The sequence below is a fragment of the Vanellus vanellus genome, assembly GCF_965231255.1.
Source record: "Vanellus vanellus genome assembly, chromosome: Z".
Taxonomy (NCBI): domain Eukaryota; kingdom Metazoa; phylum Chordata; class Aves; order Charadriiformes; family Charadriidae; genus Vanellus; species Vanellus vanellus.
Window position 1 is genome coordinate 46,753,760 of NC_138908.1, and position 25,817 is coordinate 46,779,576.

At 34.5% G+C, this 25,817-nt stretch overlaps 1 protein-coding gene across 1 annotated transcript in view; it reads right to left on the reverse strand.

The window, feature by feature from the left end:
• Positions 1–25,817, reverse strand: part of VPS13A (vacuolar protein sorting 13 homolog A) — a 108,284-nt gene that overhangs the window by 30,112 nt on the left and 52,355 nt on the right. The window contains exons 35-54 of the mRNA XM_082497960.1: positions 25,090–25,240; positions 24,093–24,217; positions 22,634–22,803; positions 21,816–22,036; positions 20,387–20,619; positions 17,873–17,965; positions 17,013–17,369; positions 16,154–16,255; positions 14,845–15,003; positions 14,465–14,726; positions 13,464–13,624; positions 12,213–12,316; positions 10,611–10,908; positions 9,070–9,465; positions 8,129–8,233; positions 7,885–8,031; positions 3,638–3,766; positions 2,804–2,937; positions 788–917; positions 241–476 (exon numbers count right to left, since the gene is read on the reverse strand). Coding sequence (XP_082354086.1) covers positions 241–476; positions 788–917; positions 2,804–2,937; positions 3,638–3,766; positions 7,885–8,031; positions 8,129–8,233; positions 9,070–9,465; positions 10,611–10,908; positions 12,213–12,316; positions 13,464–13,624; positions 14,465–14,726; positions 14,845–15,003; positions 16,154–16,255; positions 17,013–17,369; positions 17,873–17,965; positions 20,387–20,619; positions 21,816–22,036; positions 22,634–22,803; positions 24,093–24,217; positions 25,090–25,240 — 3,713 coding nt within the window. The remainder of the gene's footprint in view (positions 1–240; positions 477–787; positions 918–2,803; positions 2,938–3,637; positions 3,767–7,884; positions 8,032–8,128; positions 8,234–9,069; positions 9,466–10,610; positions 10,909–12,212; positions 12,317–13,463; positions 13,625–14,464; positions 14,727–14,844; positions 15,004–16,153; positions 16,256–17,012; positions 17,370–17,872; positions 17,966–20,386; positions 20,620–21,815; positions 22,037–22,633; positions 22,804–24,092; positions 24,218–25,089; positions 25,241–25,817) is intronic.

Here is a 25,817-nt window from a genome sequence, read left to right on the forward strand (position 1 = left end):
GCCATACAGAGTTACAATTACATGTTCCAAAACCACATACATCCAAATACAGAAAGCATATGCATTGATATAAAACACAGTGAAAGCATTTCTCTTTACAACAGAAAAACATAATGATTTAGTTCTAAGTACTCTCACCCAGACCTCTTTTTCCTCTCCCACTGCACCCCAAAATGAAATTTGGTGATGAAAAATACCTGAAGTTAAACATTTTAGACTGTTACACACAAAATAAGTTACCTTGTAATTCCAATGTAAGACACCTCTTGCTTTGTATAATTATTAACCAATGAAATTCCAACATCTTGCAAAGACAGAACTATTTCTTGTTCTGCTAGTTCTGCTTTTACACTTTCATATGTCAATTTAAATACATTCTCATCTTCAGTGATCAGGACAATACGCTGCAAACCTTCAAAAAATGACACTAGATAGACCACTTTTCTACAATCCAGCCTAAGTATTTCCATTTTGTCCTATGAACAAGAGAGAAAATGTTTTTACAACTCTATTAATCATTCTACTCCACAAGCAAATGCAAACATCTTAGTAACATTAACAACAGAGGAAAATTTTAAAAGGTACAGCAGTCTCTCCAACACACACACTTTTGAACTGAAGACAATGCTTATCGGCACAAACTCCAGCAAACACAGCGTTGTTACTGTTCTGTGATCGAACCTCATACACAAGGTTGATGATCATACTCATTACATATTCATACATACACTGATGAACAGGATAATAAACTAGACAGCATTAAATGAGATTTAGATAATAAACATACCTCTTTTGGGGTAATTTCCTCAGTTCTATTTCCACACTTCCATTTCAATTTTCTAGATCCTGCTGGATCAGCCCAAGTATACAATACACCCTTATTTGGCTGAAGACAGTCTTCCAATTCACTAAGGGAGCTAGAACAAAGTAATATTAAATTAAAATGTCAATGAATATGTTGTGTCAACAACTTTTGCATTCTAGCATTTCAACAAGAACACATTGATTATTTTTTCAAATAATGAAAATGAAAAAACTTAAAACAACATTATGCATGAAAAAACATGCACAAAACCATCTCAGGACAATAATAAAAACAGTATTTACACTTCAAAACACATATGTATACTTTAGAAATAAAGTATAGATACTAAATTTAAAATACGTGTCGTCTTCCCCACTTGTGATTAACAGGGAAACATTAAGTAAAGAAAAAAAAAATAATCAAACAGTGGAGCTTACAAGCTAAAAGGAAAATTCAGGATTTGTGCTGCCTAACATTAATATTACAAGAAAAGAAAAGTGTGTTCAAAATCCGTTGTTTAGTAAAGTCTTCCCCCATACAATTTGCTGAAGGGAAAAGAGTGCAGTGTTGAGTATCTGAATACAGTGGATATCTTCAGACAAACAGATTTTAAACTCCATTCTGCTCACACAGAGTTAAAAACTGGCGGACTTGTCTTCTACAGTGCTCTGACAGAAGCCTATCACAGGAGGGGAAGTGGAGAGGGAGGTGCTGATCTCTTCTCCCTGGGATCCAATGGTAGGACATATGGGAATGGTTTAAAGCTGCATCAGGGGAGGTTCACGCGGGACATTAGGAACCATTTCTTTACCAAGAGGGTGGTCAAACACTGGAACAGGCATCCTAGAGAGGTGGTCGATGCCCCAAGCCTTCCAGTGTTTAAGAGGCATTTCAACAATGCCCTTAATAACATGCTTTAACTTTTGGTCAGTCCTCAATTGATCAAGCAGTTGAACTAGATCACCATTGCAGGTCCCTTACAACTAAATATTCTGTTCTATTCTGCATGGTTCATTACAAAAATTATACATATACTTATTAATTTAAACTAAGGATGCACAAAAGCCAGCTAAAAAGATAAAAATTACTAATCTTTACAGATAAAATCCAAAGCAAAGAACTGACTGTATTCTTCAGACAAACAGGAACATGCAGCTGCAAGCTCAATTTGACTAGCTACTCTTCCGCTTTTCAAATGAAAATCTTTAAACACTTCTCTGATTGAGTGAGAGGAAAAAATTACTTTTCTCTGATTGAGGAGAAAATGGCAGAAGCTGTTCGGCTTTTAAAAAAAAAACAGGTAAAGAATCCTGTAGATAAGCTTACACTTCTCAGCACTGCACAGTATCTGCATATATGGTAGCAAAGCATTACGAAGACATTTCACCTTGAGAACAGAACCACTATAGCTACATACAGGTGCAGAACCAAATTTTCACTGATTGCAGATAATTTGTATTCGTTAAAATAATTTTAGTTTTAGTCTGCCTTGACAAGATTTATGTAACTACCTACCCATTTTTCAGTCTCTTCCCTCATCTCTCGCATAGCTTTTTAACCCATTCTTTCAGCTAAATCTCAACTAAGTATGATAGGACAGTAAAAGTCTCAAATCTAATTAAATTTACAACTCATTTTTTACTTTGTCTGCACAATTCCAGAAAAGCCAAGCACATCCTTTGTCTCCTACCAGCAATGTAAAGGAATGTAGAGGGCAAGGCCACAAAATTCATTTAAAAAGAGACCAGAGAGCTTCCTTAGCTCACAAAACAGCTTCTATGCTTGTAGAAACAGGCACTGAGCACTACATAACGCTGCCCTGTTAACAATTCATTTTCTTCAATTTATAAATTAAGAGATTTTTGGGTGCTCTGACAAAATTAGACAGCCATTTCTTAAAAAAAATTACTTCTTAAGAAACAGGCATGCTTACAATACATGAAATAACAGTTCACATGTCTCCATGCAGACACCCACACTAAAACTCTTCTTACATACCTTTGTCCATACTCAATAATTTCCTCTTTGGTATGGTTTATCAACAGAAATGGAGCTGCGCCATCATGGTAATTAGAAAAGGTAATCACCGTAGAATGTTCAGTCAGGTTAACATCCACTGTAATTCCTCCAAGCTAAGAGATGTAAATATTATAAAGTAAACAACAGTGGAATGAATTTCTAGTAAAACAAATTTAAATATTTTGGGGAAACTTTTACTCTCATAAGATAAAAACATCAAATAGTCAAACAACCAACCTATTTTAGCATATCTTCAAAATATTTCCCTGATTCCAACTAAGTAACAGGCATTGCACTTATAGTTATCAAAACTACAGAGGAGTTCTGTGCTGTCAAAATTTAGGCTGACAGTAGAGGAATCTTCCTTGAACCATTCATATGCATTAATGCCTCCAAAACATTCTGCTGTTAAAACCACTCATATATTTAAAAACTACTGCTAGATGAGATTATATGTAACATAGAAGTAAATACGGTCAAGTCAAAGTTACTTTTCAAAGTAACTTAGTGTTACTTTAGAACTAATGTAAAGATTTCTCAGCCTCAGCTAGAGAACACTAGCAAAACAATCTCTTTCAGCTTCTACAGATCCGCTTTGCAGAGAAGCGCTTAAAACAAAACACCTAACTTATATCTGCGTGTACACACACAGGAAGAAGAGAGCATGAGAATGAGACTAATACACTTGGGTATACATAATCTTTTCCTCGGCTAAGGTTTTGCAATACTTGATTGTATGGGAAGACAGTGAGTTTTGAGAATGGAAATGAAACATTTATGTTGTTCTAGCTAATTTCCCAAGGCAACCATTACCTTGTTGTCCAAATGCAGTAGCAGACAGTTTTCTTGCTTATCGAAATTTATCTTCTTTGGGGGAAGATCAGAATTTTCAACTCTAACAAGCAGTTTGTTGGCATCATTTTCAGGCCAAAAGGGAATGCACTAGAAAAAAAAAAAAAAAAAAGTATTTTAAAGTAAGTGAGAAAACAAACTAGATGTTAAATGGCATTCACTTTAGCCCAAAGTGAAATTTCTAGTAAAATTCTACCCAAAAGTGTAGTGAGTTGGATCAGAAACGTGAAAGTAATTACTTACCTGAACACAATAAACTGAAAGGAAGTTAGAAATAATTCAGACTATAGTGAAGATACCGAGGAGTTAAGCAGCTAAAAGAGGAAACAGTATGACTCCATATTCACATGAACATTTAAAATGGATAGTATATATGAAATTCAGAGTATAAAGCTGAGCATGGCTACAACACCTAAATGGACAAGCTTGTTACAAAAGAAAAAAAAAAAAAAAACAACCACACACCATAAAACATTAACAGACCTCTTGCCAAATAATCAATGACAAAAAGGGGTGTTAGCATAAATACACCCCCTAATAACTTGACTACACAGGACACCAGCATACTAGCCATCCTTTTTAACTACTTTATATATATATATATAAATACGTATTTATAAGTAGTTAAAAATTACGTATACATTAAAAATTACGTATATGTAATTTATATATATATAAAAATACGTATTCACATACATATACACACACACATATATGTAGGTATGAAACATAAATAAATAAAATATGAAGCATTAGGCAGCTAAATCAGAGAGAGTGTTCTGCTATTCACATCCACAATTGAAATCACAGACATTGTGGGTTTAAAAATTCCACAGACAATCTCTATTCAATAGTTTACACATCGAATGGACAAGACAGGGAAGCAGTAAAGACAAAAGTTTTAATTGTAACAAATGAAGAGTTTCCAATTAATTGAAAGAGTCCTGCCACAGGAACAAGCTATGATTAACAATAACTCTGAACCAGCAAGAGCCAAAGTCTCCCTAGGTAGACAAGTTTTCCTGTATTTCAAACTGTTCACCTGCAACATCCAAAACTTCAGGAGCATCTTTCTCCAACATAAGTCGATAAATGAGATGTTTATGTTTAATTGCATCTGAATCCTAGAATTAAATCTTCAATGGTGAAAGACTAGTTCACCAACTTACCATGCCACTAAGTTCCCTTTCCCATTGTTTCTCACACCACAGGAAGCAGGAAGACAAAGGAAAAAAATACAGTTAAACGGCAAGATTGAAGGTGTTATCTACATTAACATGTATCCTACAAAGGAAATTTAAATTGTGTTGTACACTAACATAAAACACAGCAAGTAAGGCTCAACATAGAAATTAAGAGAGCTCAAAGGAAATTCAAGAAGAATCAGTCAACAGTAAATGCAAGTTTAAAATCAAAACCAAAATAAGTAAGAAGGATTGGCTAAACAAGAAGTTACAGAATCAACCACAGAGAACTGAGAAATTGCTTTTTGCAATAGTCTTTAGCCACAGAACGTGTCACAAAATGATGCCGTTTCCAAACGTTTCACCACACACTTGCTAAGTGCTTCACTAGATATATTTACACAACAATCTCCATTTCATAATAGCATCTTTAATTTATATTTAGCAGTGGTCTCATGTACAGTCCGGCAATGTTTTCTTTCTTTCTTGCCCTAAGGATGTATGTTGGTCAATTGCCTTGCGATATACCTAATTCGAAGGACTGTCCTTGGCAAGCAATTTCATACTAATCACTGTCCAACAACAACTATTACAACCTTTGAAGAACAACGGATTTTTCTAAAAATAGTAATTAAAGTTTCTGATAGATCAACTGCTTCCCAGACAGTGAACATGTCCAAGAGGAGATGGGTTCTATACAAGGATTGCTTTCTTCCCTGAGAAGACAGGCTATCTGCCACTGAGAAAGATGAGCGGATAAAAAAGAAAACCAGAAAGGACTCTGCTTAACTTAAAGTGACATAAACAGAATGGGGGGAGAGGGGAACCAGCTGAGATACTGAATTAACATTTCATCAAGCTTGGTTTTTTGCAGATCATCCCAATGTAAAAGAGTAAAGTGAGAAGTACTCAAAAAAGTCACGAAAGTACTTAAAAATCTAGGTTAGCTGGATAGCAAAGTTCCGTATCTCAAGAATAGCAAAAACTTGGTCCTGGAAATCTGACCTGGATGCCCAAAGATAGATCAATAATGACTGGACTCTTCCTAGATTTACAGCAGACAAGAAACATACTGCATTGAGCAACTGTGTTACAAATGAACAACCTTGGCAGACTTAACTGTCACAACACAGATTTTTAGATATTGCCTATCAAAAGAGAAAATATCGACACAATGTGGAAAGGCAAACAATTTTGGGAGTGGCATTTGGAATAATTTAGGTGGTGATACAGATTGATCTGTTGACCTCTACCACTCCATTTAATAAACTGCCATATCTAATCTTTCAAAATATATTAGGAGTGATCCTAAAATCTGTAATTCCTCCTTTGATACTTGATAACTGAAAGGAGACTAAGATCAATTAATATAATTATGAAACACCTGAGAAACAATGATGCTTGTGGGACGTGCTAGAAAATTCTGTAAGCATATCAATAAAACAGCCAACAAAGGAAAACCACAGATTATATATGTAGCAATATATCCGAACTTTCAAAACTATTACCTTTGAATAGTTTTTTTGCAGAACAGCTCCTGTAAAATAATTCAATTTATTCTAATAACAACTCTATATCAAATATAAACCACAAAACATGGAGATGTAGTAAAATCTGTTTTCTCAGAGTAAGAAGTTCAACATGAAGTGGCCCATTCCACTACACGTGAGCCTTTGTCATTTCAGAGCTTTATCAACGAACTAAATGAGGAATCACACATGTAAAGAACCCAAAACTATGCAGATTCAAACAAAAGTTTGGTTCAGAGGAATGTAAGAATACTAGGAAATAAAACAAATGTACACATTTATGATAAACAGGCTATTCTTCAGTAAAAGCAAAGAAACTTTTTTGAAAATAATGATAAACATTATGGGAAGCTGCACCAACTTAAAGAGCTAAACATCATCGTTTACACTTAAAAATCACAACAGAGCAATGACAATAAAAAGCAAGCAAAGTAGTATCAATTTCATAAATTGAAATAATGATATTTATGTGTCATTTCTCTTCCATAATCATTAAAGATAAAATGCACACTTAAGGAGAATGTGTTTAAGGTACCAAAAATATAACAAAAAGATCTGGTTATGAATCTGATTTAAAACATTCCTTTAACTTTGGTATTTTAGTTTGTAAGCATTTTTGGTAACCATTTGGAGTATCTACAGTGCTACAAAAAAGGAAGAGGGTCTCCAACCACACTCTTTGTTAGGCTGAACTCTGTCTGTGTTTTGGACACATTCTCTTCAACTCATTGAAAGGGAAGGAGGGAGATTTCACTCTTCCCAGAAGGCAGTATGGATCACTTTCAGCTTTCATAGACTTCCAAGACTACCCCAAATAGGCATTGCTTTCCCTACATGTCCTGAAGGAAGGCACAATGGCCTCAAAACTCAAAGCACGTACAAGACATACATGTGGGATACTGCAGTGCAAACAGCCAAGCCACACGAGCAGTCTGCAACAGTCAAGACCTCTGCAGCATAGACAAAAAGCCCAAAAGCCATTTCAACACCACTTGGCCCAGGGGCCAGTGATCCCTCTCTAGAAATGATGCATTAAGCACTAAAACACAGCAGTGAGACTAGTCCCAGAAGAGTTTGGAGCTATCTGAACTGATCAACATGAGGGATTTTCTTCCTATATGAAAGTGGCATGACACGTACCAGGTCAGCCAAACCACTCTATCAAATACCACTGCAAAAACAGAACAGGAGTTTCACTGCCACTGCACACAGAGATAATATAGTAACAGTACAGTTCTTTTGCTTATACTGTCTATGATACAGGTAACAGAGAAAACGTTCCAATTACAATGTAAACCAGCTTTACAGTATGTCCTAAAGCAACACTGAGAAAAGGTAACAGGACACAGATAATTTATAGAAAAAGCACAACATATTCAGACATTGCCCTTGCACATTATGCCTGGCTCATATTTTCCATCAGTGAGTGTTCAAAATAATTCTTTTTTTTTTTCCTTAGAGGAAAAACTTGGAATAGCTTCCTTTATAAGCTCACCTGTTGCAAAACAATAGGAATCCACTTTTCCTTGCCTTCTTCAGCTACTTCCAAAGTGTATTTGCTTCTATTTGAGATCATAAAAAATGGAGTGAAAGTTACAATTCTAGTAATATTAAAACTGCTGTTGTTTATGGTGACACCAACCTGTGAAAAGAAAGACATTGTTAGAAATACGCTGTTCTTTACTTACCTCATTTATATTTCCTGAAAGCAATGAAACTGAAAGATAAATTTAACTCACTTGATATTCCTTTTTATGACTCTTGCACTTCACAGAACCATGACTTCCAACAGTGTCCAGTGAAAACTGATCAGATAGTTCACTGTCAGTTACCATAAGTTGCACCTATGAAGAAGCACCCTGAATTAATTTTCAATTTACAGACACAGACAATATTTAAAATCATATATAATGTATGCACATACATAAACATAAATATGAGCACATACTGGAAATACTGGTGTTTCTATTAAAAAAGTCGACGCATAACAATTTCTAGTATTGTCTCTTAAGGGTATTTCCTACCACCCTTACTTACAAGCTACATCAAATAAGCATTATAAGTGTAAGATACTTCAGAAGAAGCAACCACATAAGGATCCTTTCCAAAACTTATCACAATTAAAATCTCAAAGACAAATCAACAGTCTTGTAATCTCTCTTTTATCATTCATCCATCAGTAATATTCAGCATGAAAAAACTGACGTAGCAGACTCAAATGGTAACCTGCATCTCAATCTTAACTCACTACCAACTCAGATCCAATCTACCAGCCACCACTGCAAGCATCCATTTTTCAAGTAGTATTCATTTTTAATGTAACACAGCTTTACCCTTCTTACACAACTTCTATGTCTCATGTAGAATAAAGACCTTTGTTGATGCAGTTTAAACGGAATAAAGGAAACTCTTTTATTTAGGAAACACCTCTCTGTGAACTTTATTCCTCTCAAAGATAAGAATCTCTTTCTTAATAATACATTTGATAATGCAGATTTCCCACCTCAAACTTATCTGTCAACACACTTATTTAAAATATTCTGTCTTTAGACAGGGATATCATAGGTTTCATGCCCTTTACAGAGCATAGCACAGTGTAAATAATTTTCAAAGTGTAAAAATGCTTTCATACAACAACATAAGGGAGTACAGAGCTGTCAGGTTTTACAAAATATAATACCTTATTATTCTGGAGGAAGTTTTTGGGCTGGAAAGAAAAAAGGAGTGGCTTTTTGTAATCCGGAGGATGCTTGCGGTGAATACCATCAGCTTTGTATTGCAACATCCGACCAGTTTTATTTACCATCCAGTACGGACTGTGAATTGCTATAACCATCTGCCCAGTTGTGTAGGTCACATGGACAGCTATATCCAGTTCATTCTTATCCAACTCTGTGATGCAGTAAAACGTTGTAAAGCTGATATCCGGTAGATTGCTTTTTATATGGTATTCACTTTTCCAATTTTGATCAAGATAGTTAAGCAACTGTAAATCTAGCTTTGTTTGATCCAAGACTGCATTATGAATCTGGGCTGAACATCCTTCCTGTAGAGTGTCATATTTGTTCCCATTTCCCTTTAAAAAAAAAAAAAAAAAAAAAACAAACAGTGTACCTTCACATGAGTCACATACAAGATGCAAGTTATTCAGGCCAAATTTTAAAACACTTATTATGCTATTTAACTATGTTACATTCTTAAATGTCTACCTTAATACAACATTTTACATAAAAAAAACCTATGCATGGTCACCAATATTTAACACCCCAAAAAAAATAATCTGTCACTAAATTGAAATACATAAACCTGCTTAAATAACAGATTTCCTCAACTCAGTATTTTTTTCACTAAATTTAAATTTGTAAGAGAGACATGCAGAAAAGATCCTGTTACTTCCGTACATTTGGTGAAGGCCGCAGTCTCTAGCTCTAGTAATTGAGCATTTGTGACAAAATTTTATGATTAAATTCTAGTATTTGAGTCCAAATAGTAAACATTAAGACCATCTGGAAAAGAAACGTTTCAGTGTCTCCCATCTATATTTCTATTATCTTCAGTCTACATTACTAAGCAGTGGGACAAAACCATAGCACATTCACAGAATGAAACATTACCACTGAGGAACCAATGTCCACACTATACACATTTTAGGTTTTTTACCTGAGACTGGCTCTCATTTAGCCCTGGAATGAATGCCTGTTAACAGTCAAAGCGCACCTAACTATTATTTTCAGATGAAATTAAACAAAGTCCAGCACTAGGCTACAATTCAAGCCAAAACTTGGCAAAAAGGCAGGTCTGTGAGAATTCATTAAAAGCATGCTACTGCCAGAAGTCAGTGACAGAACATAAAATGCTATTGTAGGCTGACCCACTTATGTTGCTTGAAGCATTCATAATTCACAGGAATAACCACACTGTTTAATTATGCTCAAGCTGCACTTGAGCAACAGAAAGTGACTCTCTCACAGGGCTAAAGATGTACAGTTTAAGTTTTACTTTGCATATGTATCCAAAGTATGACTTACTACTAATGATTAATACCACCACTTCTCACATTCTGGTACTGTTTCATTTCTGTAGATACAGGCTTGCTCTTACAAGATATGTAAACTTGCTTCACAAATATTCTAACTGAAGCCCTTTCTTTTAATATCCATTTATAAACGTATTTCAACCAGTTGGGAAACATCACAAAAACTGTAAACATTAAAGAATTACCTCTACAGAATAAGTTATTTGATAAGGAAGAAGATTGCGGAGAAGAACAGAAGGCCATAAGTGAACAACATATGGAAAATCCCACTGATCTTCTGCACATAATGAAGATGTCACTGTGTCTTTTACAGGAACAATATTGATGATGAGTGAGTGGCTAGTTGACCTCACAGACTGGCATTTCCTTTGTAATAAACTGTCAACATTTTTCATAATTTCATCAAATGTAATTCCTTCGCACATATCGTATTCTCCATCCACTCCATTTTCATTTGCTAATGGTTGCAAACTCAGTATGGATCTGTAAATGAAAACGTTTTTTAAACACTCAATACGAGATTGAATTTTTCAACTACGGAAGAGTATCAGGCGACACTAACATTCTAGTATTATTTGAATTTTGGAAGATTTCTGACAGTAATTAATTGTCTGCCTTTATCTTGCGTAAAGGAGGAAGCAAAAGGTGGCCGGGAGCCCAAAAGTTCCTGGAATTGTACCAGCTGGGTTTTTTTGTTCCACACCTCCACATACTTCCCTTGCAAAGAAGGGACTGTTGGAGATTATTATGAAGAGGAGACTAAATTCCTTTACAAGTGCTGCTATACTCCTGTTCTAAGCAAAAGGTCTGGATAAACAATTCACTCCTATGACAGATCTGCAGAAAGTGCCCTTATTTCCAGTCACGTAGAGCACCAAGTTTATGAATTATTTACACACATGGCTTTTCTAAGGCAACTGCTTTAATCCGATCAGCTGCTCCTTAACTGAAGATTTTTGATAGTAAACGTTTCCTGACTGCCTAGTGGAACTCACCCACATATCCATGCAATGAATCAGAATGCCACTAAACTTTATTTTTAATAAAATAAATACAGATACAAATAGTAATGAACTTACATTATCTACAGTAAAGAGTAACTCATGTAATGAAAAAGACACACTGGCATCATCTTTAAAAAAATGGAGAGAGTAGGGGAAAACAGAAGGAAAAAGTTTCTGTAATCATAAAAAAAAAAATCAAAGCAAACTTATCTACCTAAAAGTTGGTGACAGTTCAGCTGAATTGTACATACAAACTCATTGCAGTTTTAAATGGGTATTAGCTTAAAGGCGCTAATTGCACAGCTACGCTGGAAGTCCAGTCTTTCTAAGGTTGGCAAGTCTTTTTCTACATCTGCGATAGCGTTTAAGTGTATTTGCTTCAAGTTTTTACTTAAGAATCACAAAAATCAAAAGAAGCCTTTTTAAAAAAAAAAGAAAAAAGCTGTAATACATCACTAGACATCGCTCCACCAAAAAAAATGTCAGTACTGTGTGGATAACAATCACTGTGTTCCAGAAGCACGTGGTCTCAGATTCTTAAAGTAACTTAGCTAATTTAAGTTGTTTGGTAAAATGGATTTCAAAAGACTTACAATTCAAGAATTAAATAGTATTCTAACTCAGACTAGATGCTCGAGAAGATCCCACCCAACAATGATAGTACAGTATTAATTACTGTATTAGGTAGCAAAGCAAAACATTTTTTTTAAGCGTAATTGTACGATACAATAATCAACAACATATCAACACATTCCATGATAGAAGAACAATGCAATAAAGTACCTGTAAGAGGACAATGGTATGTTGAACTCATTTTCTGGTGAAGCAGCCCCTAAACATCTTCCTTCCTCAAAAATATTTAGCGGGATTGAAAAATGATTCCTTATCTATGCGAAATAAAAATCCAGCAACGTATATTAGGGAAAACTGGAAAGAAAGTGTTTTAAGCCTAATAGAGCAAAGAATGAGAACTATCTCATTGTTCATCTTAACTGTTTAACATTCAAGTTAAGGTATTTCCAATTAGCTGTCTCTACTACCAGTGAATGTACTTAAATTATGTGGCTGTGCTGTTTAATGCTATATTTTAATTATGTAACTGATACATTAGTTGTAAAATTCCTTTCAAGGAGAAACATAAAACCTTGTAAAACCAAAGACAAGTAAACCTGAACTATATAGTAACTTTCCAAAGGAAATTCCTCCTAAAAATATAACAGATACGTGGGCTTGTAGGTCAAAATCCATATGGTAGAAAATACAAGAGAAGTCAAATATTTACTTAAGGTTAAACCATCAACGGCCATTATAAGTTGGGGGGTATATAGTTTGAAAACATTATTTTTTTTTATTTCAGGGTTACTTTCATGGCATTATTAGACTGCAAAAAAAAAAAAAAGAAAACTTAATTTAGGGAAGAATAAAACAGTAACCTGGTCATTAACCAAGTCATAAACCACTCTGGGCAAAAAGCGGCAAGTGAAATGTAACAGGGACACTATCACTACAGAACACTAGTATCTGGACCATCCCTGTACTTGTAAACTATATAATGTCTACCAAAAATACTATTCAATGAAAAAAGACACATGCTTAAAGGGCTCATTCTTCAGCTGACTTGGTACTAAATTTGAAATTCATGTATCAATGGTACAGGAAGAGAAAAAAAGACATAATCCGATAGAAGGAAACCTTACAGAACCAAGGTAAGGTTAAAAGAGGTTTTATCACTTCACACAAAGCAAATACTTCAACAAGACTGAAATCAGAACTAGTATTAGAAAATATTACTGATGGATTACCCTGATCTAAAATCTGGTACATTTCAACCCCCAGCCTCATCTTTGCCATTTTGAAAATGCTTTTTGTTCTTGAAATTATCTTCTAAACTACCTTATAATACACAGCAACAAAGTTATATGTTAAAGTTTTTAAAAGATTTTTTTAAACGTTCATTTAAAGACTACAGGATCATTTTTGTTCATTAAAAAATTAAAATAATAATGAAATCATAGTGTATAGAAATATAATTACCTGAATAGGTGAACGTATAGTTATCATCTTGCTTCCTTCAACAGTATCAATTTGGCAGACAATGGACCTTTCAACACCTGATTCCTCATGTCTCACTCTGTAAATAAATCGACCCACTTTTGTCAATGGAATCTTTTCCACAGTGGAATGATTATGTGGACCTAGAATTTACAAGATGAGAAATGAAAGGCTCAAAGGGACCATAAAGATACATTTGAAAGACAGAAACATGCATTCAATAAAATTTTCTGTATCACTCAATCTATTAAAAAAAGGACATGAAAAAGTACAATCACCATTTTTAATGTGCCAATCTTGCAGTGTTACTATAGAAACAGCAAAGATTCTTTTTTCATCACAGGAAAAACAGTAAATGAGTCCATCACTCAAATATTTAAGTGGGTTTTGTCACTGTAAATAAAATCAGTGCCTAAAGAGAGATGTTTGTAAGATGTAACAGCCTATTAACAAGGTACAGCTCATATATATTGCAAAAACAATACAACTAATAAATCATATGGTCAAGACCAGTTTGAAAAATAATTTTCAAAAGCTGATAATTTTTACAATAAATCAACTTAAATTGTTGACACATACACTGTTAAAAACAGCTAAATTTTACTTTTAGATTTAACTATGTTTTACTTTAAATTATTTAAAACTATCTTTTCTTAAAAACATCCTCATTAAGAGTAACTTCTTCTATGAACACACATATGTACAGGCCTCAGAATTCTACAAAAAAAAAAAACCAATACATTTTGGGCCATTTAATTAATGTGTGAATATAAACAAATATATCTGATTGTACCAAAATTATGAAATAAAGATTAGTTACCTAAATAATTTATCATAGTAGATAATTTATGCACTAGAATCCAAAGAAACACTCCTTTCATGTTAGGTAGTTACCCAATACTTACTGAGCTGTACAAGATGCAGTATTATGCACCATGAAATATTTACAAAAACACAGAAGATGTATGAACTTTGGAACTTACAGATCTGAATGTAAAACCTCTTGCTACTCAGAGTTGTCATTGCCGTGAACTGGTCACTCTCATTTTTAGTTCTGACAAATTCCATATTTAAATTCTCTCCATCTCTTAAATGAAATACTTTTGCTCCAAATTCAACATTAAGGACACTAAAGGAATCACTAGGCGAGACAGTGATTGGAAGTCCTAAAGAATTTATTATTACAAATGGTGCTCGGTCTTTTTTGAAGATGTCTGAAGTTTGACTAGCTGCTTCAGCAAATGCCTAGAAAGCAAAGTATAGATACAAAACACAAATATACTCAGTAAGACTTCATCAAGACAATCTGTGCAAGCATTCATTTGAGAATTCTAACACTGCATAGTTAAGTGATCTTCCTTACCGTGCCCAAGTTACTCAACATTTGTAGCCCGCATTTGGATAGTGTAATGTTCAGCTGGTCTTTTGAGGAAACATTTATTACTGTTTTATATTCTGGAACTTTGTAGTTTTCTTCTTCTGCATCTGATTCAACCAATGCTTTTTTAGCCTTCTTCTTCATCTGAAAGGAGATTTTTAAAGAATTCTTATCTGACCACTCCTTTTGTAGAAGCAAGTTTCACCTCAAGACTCTTTTTCTTTCCCTTTCCCACTAATATGTCCTGCCATGGTTTTCCTTTTTTTGTTCATACTTTTGTTCTCAAATAAAAACAAGAGAGGAAGAGAATAAAGAGGGCAAGAGGCAAAAGATACATTTCAGAAGTCAATAAAATTCCTGTAACAGTAGCTAAATTTATGATTATTCAAAAATAAAGAACAAAAACTTATATACTAACTACTAACATATCCAGCAAATGCTGGATAAAACACTGTAAAAACTATTATACATAATTGATCTCCTATTATTAAAACAGTAACCCCAAATTTAGTCCTTATATGTTTCCAAACCAAACACTTATTTTGTATGTTTTCATTTGCTTGAAGGAAAAAAAAGAAAATCACATGGAATACATTTCCTGGCCTTCAGCATTCCTTGAAATCATGTATTTCCAAATGTTATATTTCAAATCCAGGCAAGAAGATATGAGGTTGACTCACTATCTTCCACCCTTCTCCTGCATTAGGTCACATATCTTAAACAACACTATAGAAGTTAAGACAGAAGGAGAAGGGGGGTGTGGAGGGAGCAGGGGGGGAATGTATCTCCGTTCCTTAGATAAATGCTTATCTACTTTGAGACAAGAATCTGGACTATTTCCTTACGAAAGACAGAACTGAAGTGGTAAGAGTACTATTCCAACAGTGCGCTTTGGGCTAGTCAGTAACAGATATCAGTTTTTCCAATGTGTTTCTGTTACAGGTATCACTGTGGAACAAAATGAGTGGTCTTCAATCTTTCCAAAGTTACTGAATGTATCATTAGCGTACAACCTAACTTTAGAAAAACTGATATAAAGCCCTTATGATTATCTAGTACAACTGGAATTAAGTCTTCCTGCCACCTGAAATACAATATTATTTAAAAGATCTGTGAGTCTGGACCGTCATTTGTGCAAGAGCTGGTTTAATTCACTAATTGGGAAAAAAAAGTCTCAGTAACTGATAAGAAGGAACAAAATTGTTCGATTACTCTCAGCAATGAAAGGTGCAGAGCATTTGTTTTTTCTAAGGTATTGAAATGGAAGATTTGAGTTCAGCTTTGGAAAATATACCTTGATTTCCAGAATCCATGGTTTGAATAAATCAGTCTTCTCAACTTCTAGTGGTTCAAGCAAAGGTTCCCACACCCCAAACATCTCATTAAAATAGTGTACCTTTCAAAATGCAGAAGTCCATTAGGAAATTACGTGCAACAAGCAATGAAAGCTCTACAGATATTAAAAAACTTAATATTTTATAATATTTTATAAAATATTAATTACTTTGGTAATATAAAAGATTTATAATTAGATTGCACTTTCAGCTCTCACCATAAGCTGAAGCAAATGTATTAGAGAAATAAATGAGGCAGCTAAGTCTCTACTGTGAAGACTCACTTCCAAGTAAGTGGTGTAATGCGTGTCACTTAAAATATAATTTTGCTTAAACTGTAGGCACTGTCAGTATGAAGCACTATAATAAGGAAAAAAATCTACCTACAACCACCACTAAATTTTATGTCACTGATTTCCAAATATAAGCCAGTTTGAACCTTTAATGTACAATACTGATACCATATTGTATTTTATTGAAATGACATAGGAATATATTCTACTGTAATATTAAATTCAGATTGTCAAAGAGTTTTAGCCAGTTGCTACTCCAAAACTGAATGCAACAGGCCTTTAGCAACTTGTATAGAGTGTAAACGTGTGATGGTATATCACCAATTACTGCCATTAACATATTAAATCTAATGCAATACATCTGAATTTTAACTACCTTAACACATCATTCCTATCCTGCTCCAAAAATATTTATCTGCAGGAGTTTAGTCATCAAGTATATGGACTGTTTTTCTTTTGCTGTCTAAACAACATAACAAGTTTAATGTCTAAACAAAACTTTTCTTTCTTATGTAGGAGCCCTCACCTCTAGCTCCAGATGAGAACGTAAGTTGATTAGAGTACTCCAGTTTTTGACTTCTCCAAGAAATGAGGACTTGGCTAAAAGCATTGGTACAGTTCGGTGCCCAACCCCAGCTTCAAGTGTTAGAAAAACAGATTCTACATTCATTTTCAATGACTCTCCTGTGGGAACCAGTTCAGCAGCTGGATTTGTATCTTCATTTTCATTTGATTCTTCAAGAAACCACATTTTTAGATTTTTTATATCTTTCTTATTCCACAAGTCTGGAGGAATTTGACTGATCTCTTCTTCCGTTGTTTCTGCAGTTTGATACAGGGCTGATGTAATAGTAATTACTGTGTTTATGATTATTGGTGAAACCTAGAAATAAGAAGTTGGAATAACTGCAATGGAGAAGCTACTACAGGAAATAGTCAGCTACTTTCAGACACAAGATTCTAATGAATACGTTACACTAACAAAACACTTCTGTTCTCTACAGGACTCTAACATTTGAAAAAACATTCCCTTCCACAAGATACAGTTCAACCTATTCAGATTTTCAACCCCTGCCTTTCTTCCAGATAGGGGCTTTCTAAATCATCCAACACTCCATTCTGAACACTTCAAAACTTATCTCTGCACATCAGGCCATTTTATAAAACACAGATTCCAAAACCAAAGCACTGCGACACAATTGTTAATTTTCAATTTTGTTTGTTTTCACATACTAAACAGGTAGGCAACCTGACAAAGAACAGAAATAATTCCCCACTTCAGTCATTCCTTATTTTTTTTTTTTGGAAACACATCCCACAAGCAACTTCAAACCCTTCTGAGCAGGAAGTAGTAGAGAACTAAAAACACCATAAAAGTCTACCTACTTTTATTGTGAGAGATTTAATCGTTAGATCAGCTGTCTGTGGATTAGTACCTGACTGTTTCATTTCAAAGAAGAAGTCACAAGGTTGTAATACCTATACAAAAGAGTAAAAACACAAGTTAAATAGAGAAAAAAAATATTTTAAAAATCATACACTTTTAAGTACTACTCAGCAAAAGTACCAAAAGGAAAAATTACCATTATTTGGTTCTTCAAAATTACGAGTAATCTGAACACAAGTAACATGTTCAAATGTAAGCAAAATGTATCAGTATCATCACCTCAGCCATTCTTAACCATTAAAGATTCAAATGTCAGCTACAGTAAAATGCATTACACTTCAGTAACTCCATTCTTTAGGTAAAGTCAGCAGATGTCTTCAAACACACGCATCATCATGCCTGTGACTTTCGAGGAGAATCAGACTTTTCAGTTAAGGGCACCACAGCAACAACAGTTAGCTTTCCTGAGTAAAAATATCACTGTTTGAATCACAATGACCCAGTTCCAGCTTTATTTTACAAACAGTCCATGCATACTCCCATTTGCCAAGGTTTACCAAAACCAAATCTAAGGTACGCTATAAACAAAATCAGAGCGTTATGTGATTAATAAAGCACTCAAATGTAGTTAGACTCTACTGATACTGTACTGACAGGAAAATTTGCTCTCCAGTCCCTATCTGAGAAGGTAAGTCTTTCAAAAATAGTAATTTCAAACCATATTGATTTTGCAATCTTTCTCGACTTCTCTGTCCATATCTGAACCAGATGCTGGGAGCATAGAAACACCCTGAATCAGTTTTACCACAGTTTTCCCAAGGGAGTTTGATCTAACGGAACTTTTTGTCCATATTATTATTTTATCCTCTGCTGCTCAAATTATTTTTTTTTTTTCCTGTTACAGCCAGGAATGAAAAAAAACATCTTCTTTAAACCAAGGTACATGTGAGAAATGTGCAGAAAGAACCTCTTAACATGTGCTACTCTAAATCCAGAGGCTAGTTTCCTGGATAGATGGTGAAACCTAACCACCAGGAGGATGAATCTACCCATCACTACTGTCTCCAAAGTTTAGGCAATATAAAATCTTCACATCAATATCAGCCTTCAGAAATCTTGTCATCTTCATATTACCTCATATCATACACCTTTCTTGAATAAAGGCTGCCATGGAATATCATTTGAATCTCTGTTTCTCTTACTATTTTCCCAGACTGAAATTGTATTGTTTACAAAAAACCTGGATTTAGAGATTTCCTTATGTACATGTTTTCAAAAAGGGCAGTTATGCTGCTACCTGCAGAGAACATCATCTTTTTTGACCTCTCCTACTTTCTTGGGAGCTTTCTGAGTCTGTCAAAGGCGGCACTGTTTTAAGCATCAAAACTAATGTCCTCCGAAGTTTTTCCCTCTTTATAGCACAAGCAACCTGTCAGATACCTGTCAGGTCGTCTTCTCTGCTTCTACAGTCTGAGATAAAAGATTCTGGCAGAAGATATTCCTGTAAGAGGGGAAGCTTGGTGTGAAGCCATCTAATTGCTTTCTACAAAGCTAGCCACATTTATGCCACATTTGCCAGCTACGGAAATGGAAGTCAAGCAACTTTGCATTGTGTTTTGGCTAACAGTGCAAGAACATCACTTTCTCAATGACTAGTCCTTGGGTAGATGCAGTCTTTGATTGCATTAATCTGTTAACAATCTAAACTGAGCTGCTATGAAAGTTTCTGATAAGGAGATGAAGTGGAAGTCCCAGTCCTTTGGCCTTATAGCTTTGGTCTTTCCTACAGAGCTCCATAAAGCAGGCATTAATGTAGAACTGAAAAGACTCATTCTTCAAATTTCATCTGTGGTCTGAGGACACATATAACAGTTGGATATACTGTCAATTTGAATTTTTTCTCTGATACAACAATATCATTATAGACTTAACCAAGGTATGAGGCAGGAAAGCTGTAAGAACCTCCAAGATTCAATGCATTCCCACCAAGAAGTCTGATTCTGTTGCCAAAATAGAAACGGGCAGTTTTAATATAATGGATCTACGGACCTTATCAAAAAGGAATTTATGAACAGCACACCATAAGCAATCTATTTCATAATACATACTTCCCATTCTGTTTGTGACCCTTTGTTATTCACTTATATAGGTATTTAATGCAAAGTTTCAGATTGAAAGTATTCCAAATTTACTACACTGCATTTGAAATAGTGTACACTCATAAAATTCTATTTATTTGGCTTCCACAGGATACAAGAGATTATTAACATTTTCTTACTCTGGGCTCTTAACTTTAGCTTGTCATACAAAGCAAATCTCAAAGCCACAGATCAAGATGATGCTTTTGGCATATCAGACAAAACAGGATAAAATAATTAAAATAAGTTAACCAGAAAATTTTACTCATATGTCTGTAATATACATTTGAATGATGAAAGCTTCAGAAATAACTTGCATTCCAGTAGAAGTTACACAGAACCCTTTAAATACAGACTGGATGTTTGCAAACTCACCGTAGTAATATTCCCTTTCCTTTTTTCGGGCAGAAATGGGCACGCTTTCATTTGTATCTCTTTAACAGCAGCTGTCATGCTGTATCTTTCAGGGCTATTTTTAATGAACAGCTCACACTGCGTTGTAACCACCAGTGCAGGAGCATCACTTCTTGTTAAATCAGCCACAAACACAATCTCTGGTTTTTTAACAATAATGTTCATTTCCATTGTAGATACAGGCTGCACAGGTGCTACAAAAATATAAATTAAATTAGATGAATTGTTCAGAGATTAAGTTGTTATTATTGACATCTCTCTTAAAACTTATAGAGAAGTTCTAAAGATTTAGTAGTATGATCTAGCACAACTGGTGTCAGAAAATTTGTAGATACCTGCACCTGACTTACTCCTAGGCTCTTCACTGGAGATACAAAACCATTAAAGCTCTAAATACTTTCAGATACAACAAAAGATTCCACAAAGCTTCTTTGTAAAAATGAAAAGGATAACAGTATCACCACTGTTACTACCTCTGACACTAGCAAATATATCAGCTTTACTAAATATCTATATTATCCAGCTATGACAAGGTCTTATAAAAATGCTGGACACATTTTCTGCTGTTTGGAGCAGCAAAACACACATTTTTCCATAGGACAATAATGCAGCATTTAGTAATGCTTGACGTAACCATCTGCAATATGCTTTTATGGAAGACTTACTAATTTGTTTAGATTTTGATCATCTACTAAATAATCACAGCAACTTATCTGAGGTGGAAACAACTAGGATATTTAGGGTACAGGAAAACGAAAACAAACCCCCAAAAACGGGACTTCCTCTGCCATCCTGATGTGACCTGAGGCCTGGAAGCATAATTAGACCACTTCCTGCTCTGATGACCTAATGGATTAATTTCTGATGTCAAGTATAGGGCCTGCACTAGGAAGAACAAATTGAACACTCAAGCTAGGGAGAAACGTGCATCAATGAACAAGTGAAACAGTAACTTTTCTAGGCATCGATATCTGACAAACTGAATTCATATTTAGGCATAATATAATACACTCCATCATTCTCAGGAAGAATGAAAATGATGATGGTCTTAATAATTTTAAACTTTTTTGAGACTGCAAAGATAGTCAAACAAACCTAGAGAGTGCCAGCTGTAATTGTCCCTTCCCATTTTTATTTTTTTTTTGGACATATATCTTTAGGTATTTCTTTTGTCTGGTAAATCAAAGCTTCATTTGGAAATAAAAGACCTAGGAAAACGAATCTATTTCCATGATGCGAAGAAAGAAACATCAATGGTTAAAATGTTGTTCTATACACGCACAAACACAGGAAATAGCATTAAAAGAATATTATATTTTTTAAATAGCATTTTAATACCAAACTTAAACAGATATTTAAATACAACTTCTTAAATATTTCCAATATATACCTTGCTCCTTTAAAGGTAATGACTGTTTGAGACTTCTCTGTGCAGCAGCACTTTCTGCATTAGCCTTAAGGAATATATCTGCAACAGTAAGTAGAAACTCCATGCTTGCACAAAGGTAGATCTCTTGAACAATCACATCAAGAACAGTGCCATCTCTCCCCTGCTTATAGCTTATATCCACCATAACTTTCTTTTCAAATCCATGTTTCATTTCCACCATCCTGAAAAATCATTAAGGCACATTTAATGAGACAATAAAAAAAAGCAGCCAAATACTGAAAAACAGTCAACATTCTCAATCCAGCTGCAATACATTAACATGAGCAAATTTAAAAGCAACATCAACAATTTTAAAAAAGAGCAATAAAAACATTAACGTAAGTTCTATAAAACTTTAAAACTAACTGGACTCCCATACACTGGCAAAGGTGTTCATAATTTTAACAAGTCAAACCATCACAATTCCTTGTTTACCTATCAAGTGTTATACTTCACTGAAGTTTGTTACTCTTCATGAAAAAAAATCATGTCTTACTCAGCCAGAGGCTTATTAAAGCTGAAAGTGAAATTTTTTTCTACATGCATTTATTAATTTCATATTTAGATTTTATTTTATTTCGTATTTAAAGTTTGTTTCTAGCATTTATAGTGGTCTCTCAAACATGTGGAACAAAACGCAAGTAAGACACATAAGTCTACTATAACATGCACTTTAAGAACCGCCTACACAATTGCAGTTTTAAAAGAATACTAAAACGGAAACATTTGGAGTTCTTTGTCAAACTCCAGTAAACAGTAGTTTATGTCAAAATACAGACCTTGGTGTAGCCTTCTGGATTGACTGTCTTTTATCATCTAACGTACAGTTTGCCAGCTTGACTGAAGCATTCATTGAACCATCTGATAACATTTTGACAGCAGCTGACATCAAAACTAACTTAAACTCTGCAAGCTTCAAAAGGTCATCTCTCTGATCCAAATTTGTAACCTGTTTAAATCAAATGAAAATATGTTTGGAGATTTGCTTCAAAATAATGGAAATAATACACAGGTGTGATATACAAACTTTATTCTAACTGTTAAGATTTCTAATAATGATATACTAAATAAACCCACTGGTAATTCAAAAGACAAATGTCCTGATTTGAGGTAAAAAAAAAAAATTCTGTTTAGTAATTTCACCCTGCAGCTAAGCCTCCTCTAACTAACTGAACTCTCTGAAATTAACAGCATATTGCTGAGACACTGTTCGCTCTCAGAGTGGTAAGACCTATGTTTATAGTTGATGCCAAGGAATGGTATGGAGAGAGGCGTTTGCTTATACTTATTGCTATAACACCCAAGGCCAGATAACCTTGTTATTTGCCCCATTGGAGGGTCGGAAGCAGAAAAGCACAGAGGGGTCCCACCTGTGAGGACGAACGGACAGGACAGGTGACCCAAAACTGACCAACAGGGTATTCCATCCCATCTGCCTCATGCTCAGTATAAAAGCTGAGGATCCCTCAACGACAACAACAACAACAAAAAAATCAATAACATACAGAGAAAACTTGAAAAGAGAAAGCTGTATCCTTCTGTCAGCTTGCTAAAGCAAGCTTACATTAGTGAGACGGATACAATGTTTAAAAGAAAGTAGAGTTGTCATATGCAATTTCGGTTTGTTTGCTGTTTAAAAATACATAGTATATGCAAAGACACCAAATAAGACATTAAGTTTCACCTCTTTGTCTCACACTCTGGCATAGTGTTCAGCCAAATACTGGAAAATTGTTCCAAATCTAAAATAACAGACTACAAGTTTACCACAAAATATTACCAAACTTTTAATCAGAAATTTCCTGACAAGTTTGGTAAATTTAAATCAAGAATAAAAAGGCATTCATTTTGTAATACAAATTTAAAATCTCTCTCCACAATTTTATTTATATATGTCTTTGTGTCCACATGTGTGTGTGTAACTAAAGAACAGGTTGCATCCCTCCACATTTTCCCATCCTCCAAACTGTATTTTCAACTAAGGTAAGTTTTCAACACATTTTTAGTCAGATCACAGAAGATGCGACGTATTATGTGCTACCACTGGTTATTCTCTTTCCTGTAATATCTGCCTTGTGATTTAGTTAAAATAGCTGTTTAGCATTTCCATCATGTTTGTTACTATTGCTAGAAATCACTTTCTCTGCTCATAAATTAAACTATTCCTGTTCAGAATTTCTAGGACTCTAGGCAACCTTAAAGCTGCTTCTTTCCCTTTGTAACGAAAATTATATTTACCTGTTTTGAATTTGGACTATACAGTACTAAAGTCAGGGAGTCGAATCTGAAGTCCAGTTTAAGTGTTGTCTTTATTTTCATAGGCGAATGCAATTCCACCACAGCTGATGTCACAACAGTTACACCTTTCAGAAATTAGAAAAACACTTAATATTAAAGACCGCAGATAAGAAAAACAAACAAAAAAAACCCACCACACCCAAACCCAACATCCTCACTAATGACTATAAAGACAACTTAACTTTTCCTCCACATATAAATCCATTCACACTTCAGATGTGTTTATCATGCTCTCTGTAATTACTTTTGGCAATATCACACAATGTTTGAGAAAATAAAATACTCCGCTTATATATCATACATGCAATTTTTACCATCTTTAAGACAAATGTACAACTTCCCTTAATGTTATACAGTACCGTATGCAAGAATGTTACAAAGAATACAAGTTTACTTTCATCCTCATTTGCTCCTCTTGCCATACTTTTGCCATTTTTTACATTTAATAGATTCTTTTCGTAACCTTACTTGCTTTTTTTTTTTTTACTGTGCGCTGAACAGTTTATGAGCAATGATGCCTACTCAATAGGAACAACTTTTAAGCATTCCATCATTATGATAAGGCAAACTTATCTAAAACTGAAAAACAACAGAACCAGCATACACAGGAAAAAGAGTGACACAGCAATTCAAAGTTGGGATATTACCAGAACTAGCTGACAGACTTTTAGGTGCTCACTCTGTTATTGCCAGTAGAACAAGACAGTCCTTACATTACAACACATCACACTACAAAACTCACCACAGTAGCCCTTTTGCTCCTATTCATTATCATTATTGTTAGGTATACCTCAAACCGCAATGTCAAGATAACAGAGCCGTACTGTTAAAAACAACTGAATCTGGCATCCTTTCATAAAGGTAATTCCAACAGCAATACTAAATTGACAGTAAAACCTAAAAATGCTATACCACACGTAATTTTAGGAAACGTTACCTGCAGAGTGCTGTGACGTACTATGCATATCACTACAATGGCTAGTCGTATCTTTTGGTTCTGGTAAGGACGTTGAGGCACCAGAGCTTCCGCCTATATTTTCATTTAGTGTCCTCAATATTGTGGTAATATCTTCCTGACTGAGAATTAGCTTAAAAAAGGATTGTTATTAAACTCAGAACAACTCACTTGATGAAACTTTTGGTAACTAAGTTCGCAAATAAACAGATAAACCAAATTAATCTCAATTGAGTCTCTGTTTAGGAGACTAAAGAACCAAATAAAATGTTTTGCTCAAATCCACAAAACCCCTTACAGTAATGTCTAGAAATCAGAAGTTGTTCACATATTGTTTTTTTGTCCACAAACTTTCTTTACAAAGCTACAATTTAGAAACTGAATGTTAAAAGTCATATACATATGGTTTGATTTATAGTCGCCCAAAATAGCTATCCACATTTAGTCACTAGGTACTTTACACTAATGTTTACTAGCTCTCTTTCAAAATTTGGCAAATTGGTTTTCCTCATACAACTGACAAGCTTTATATATATATTTTGCTGTTAAATTTAAATGAGCACATGCACTAACTCATACTCAAGCTTGGCATGGGTATGAATGCAGCAGGCGATCGCACTACTAATGAATAGACCAATAAACTCCAACTTTTTCCATTTCTTCTTTGAAAGATACTGACAGGTAAAAGAAGGCTATAACTGCATTCCCAC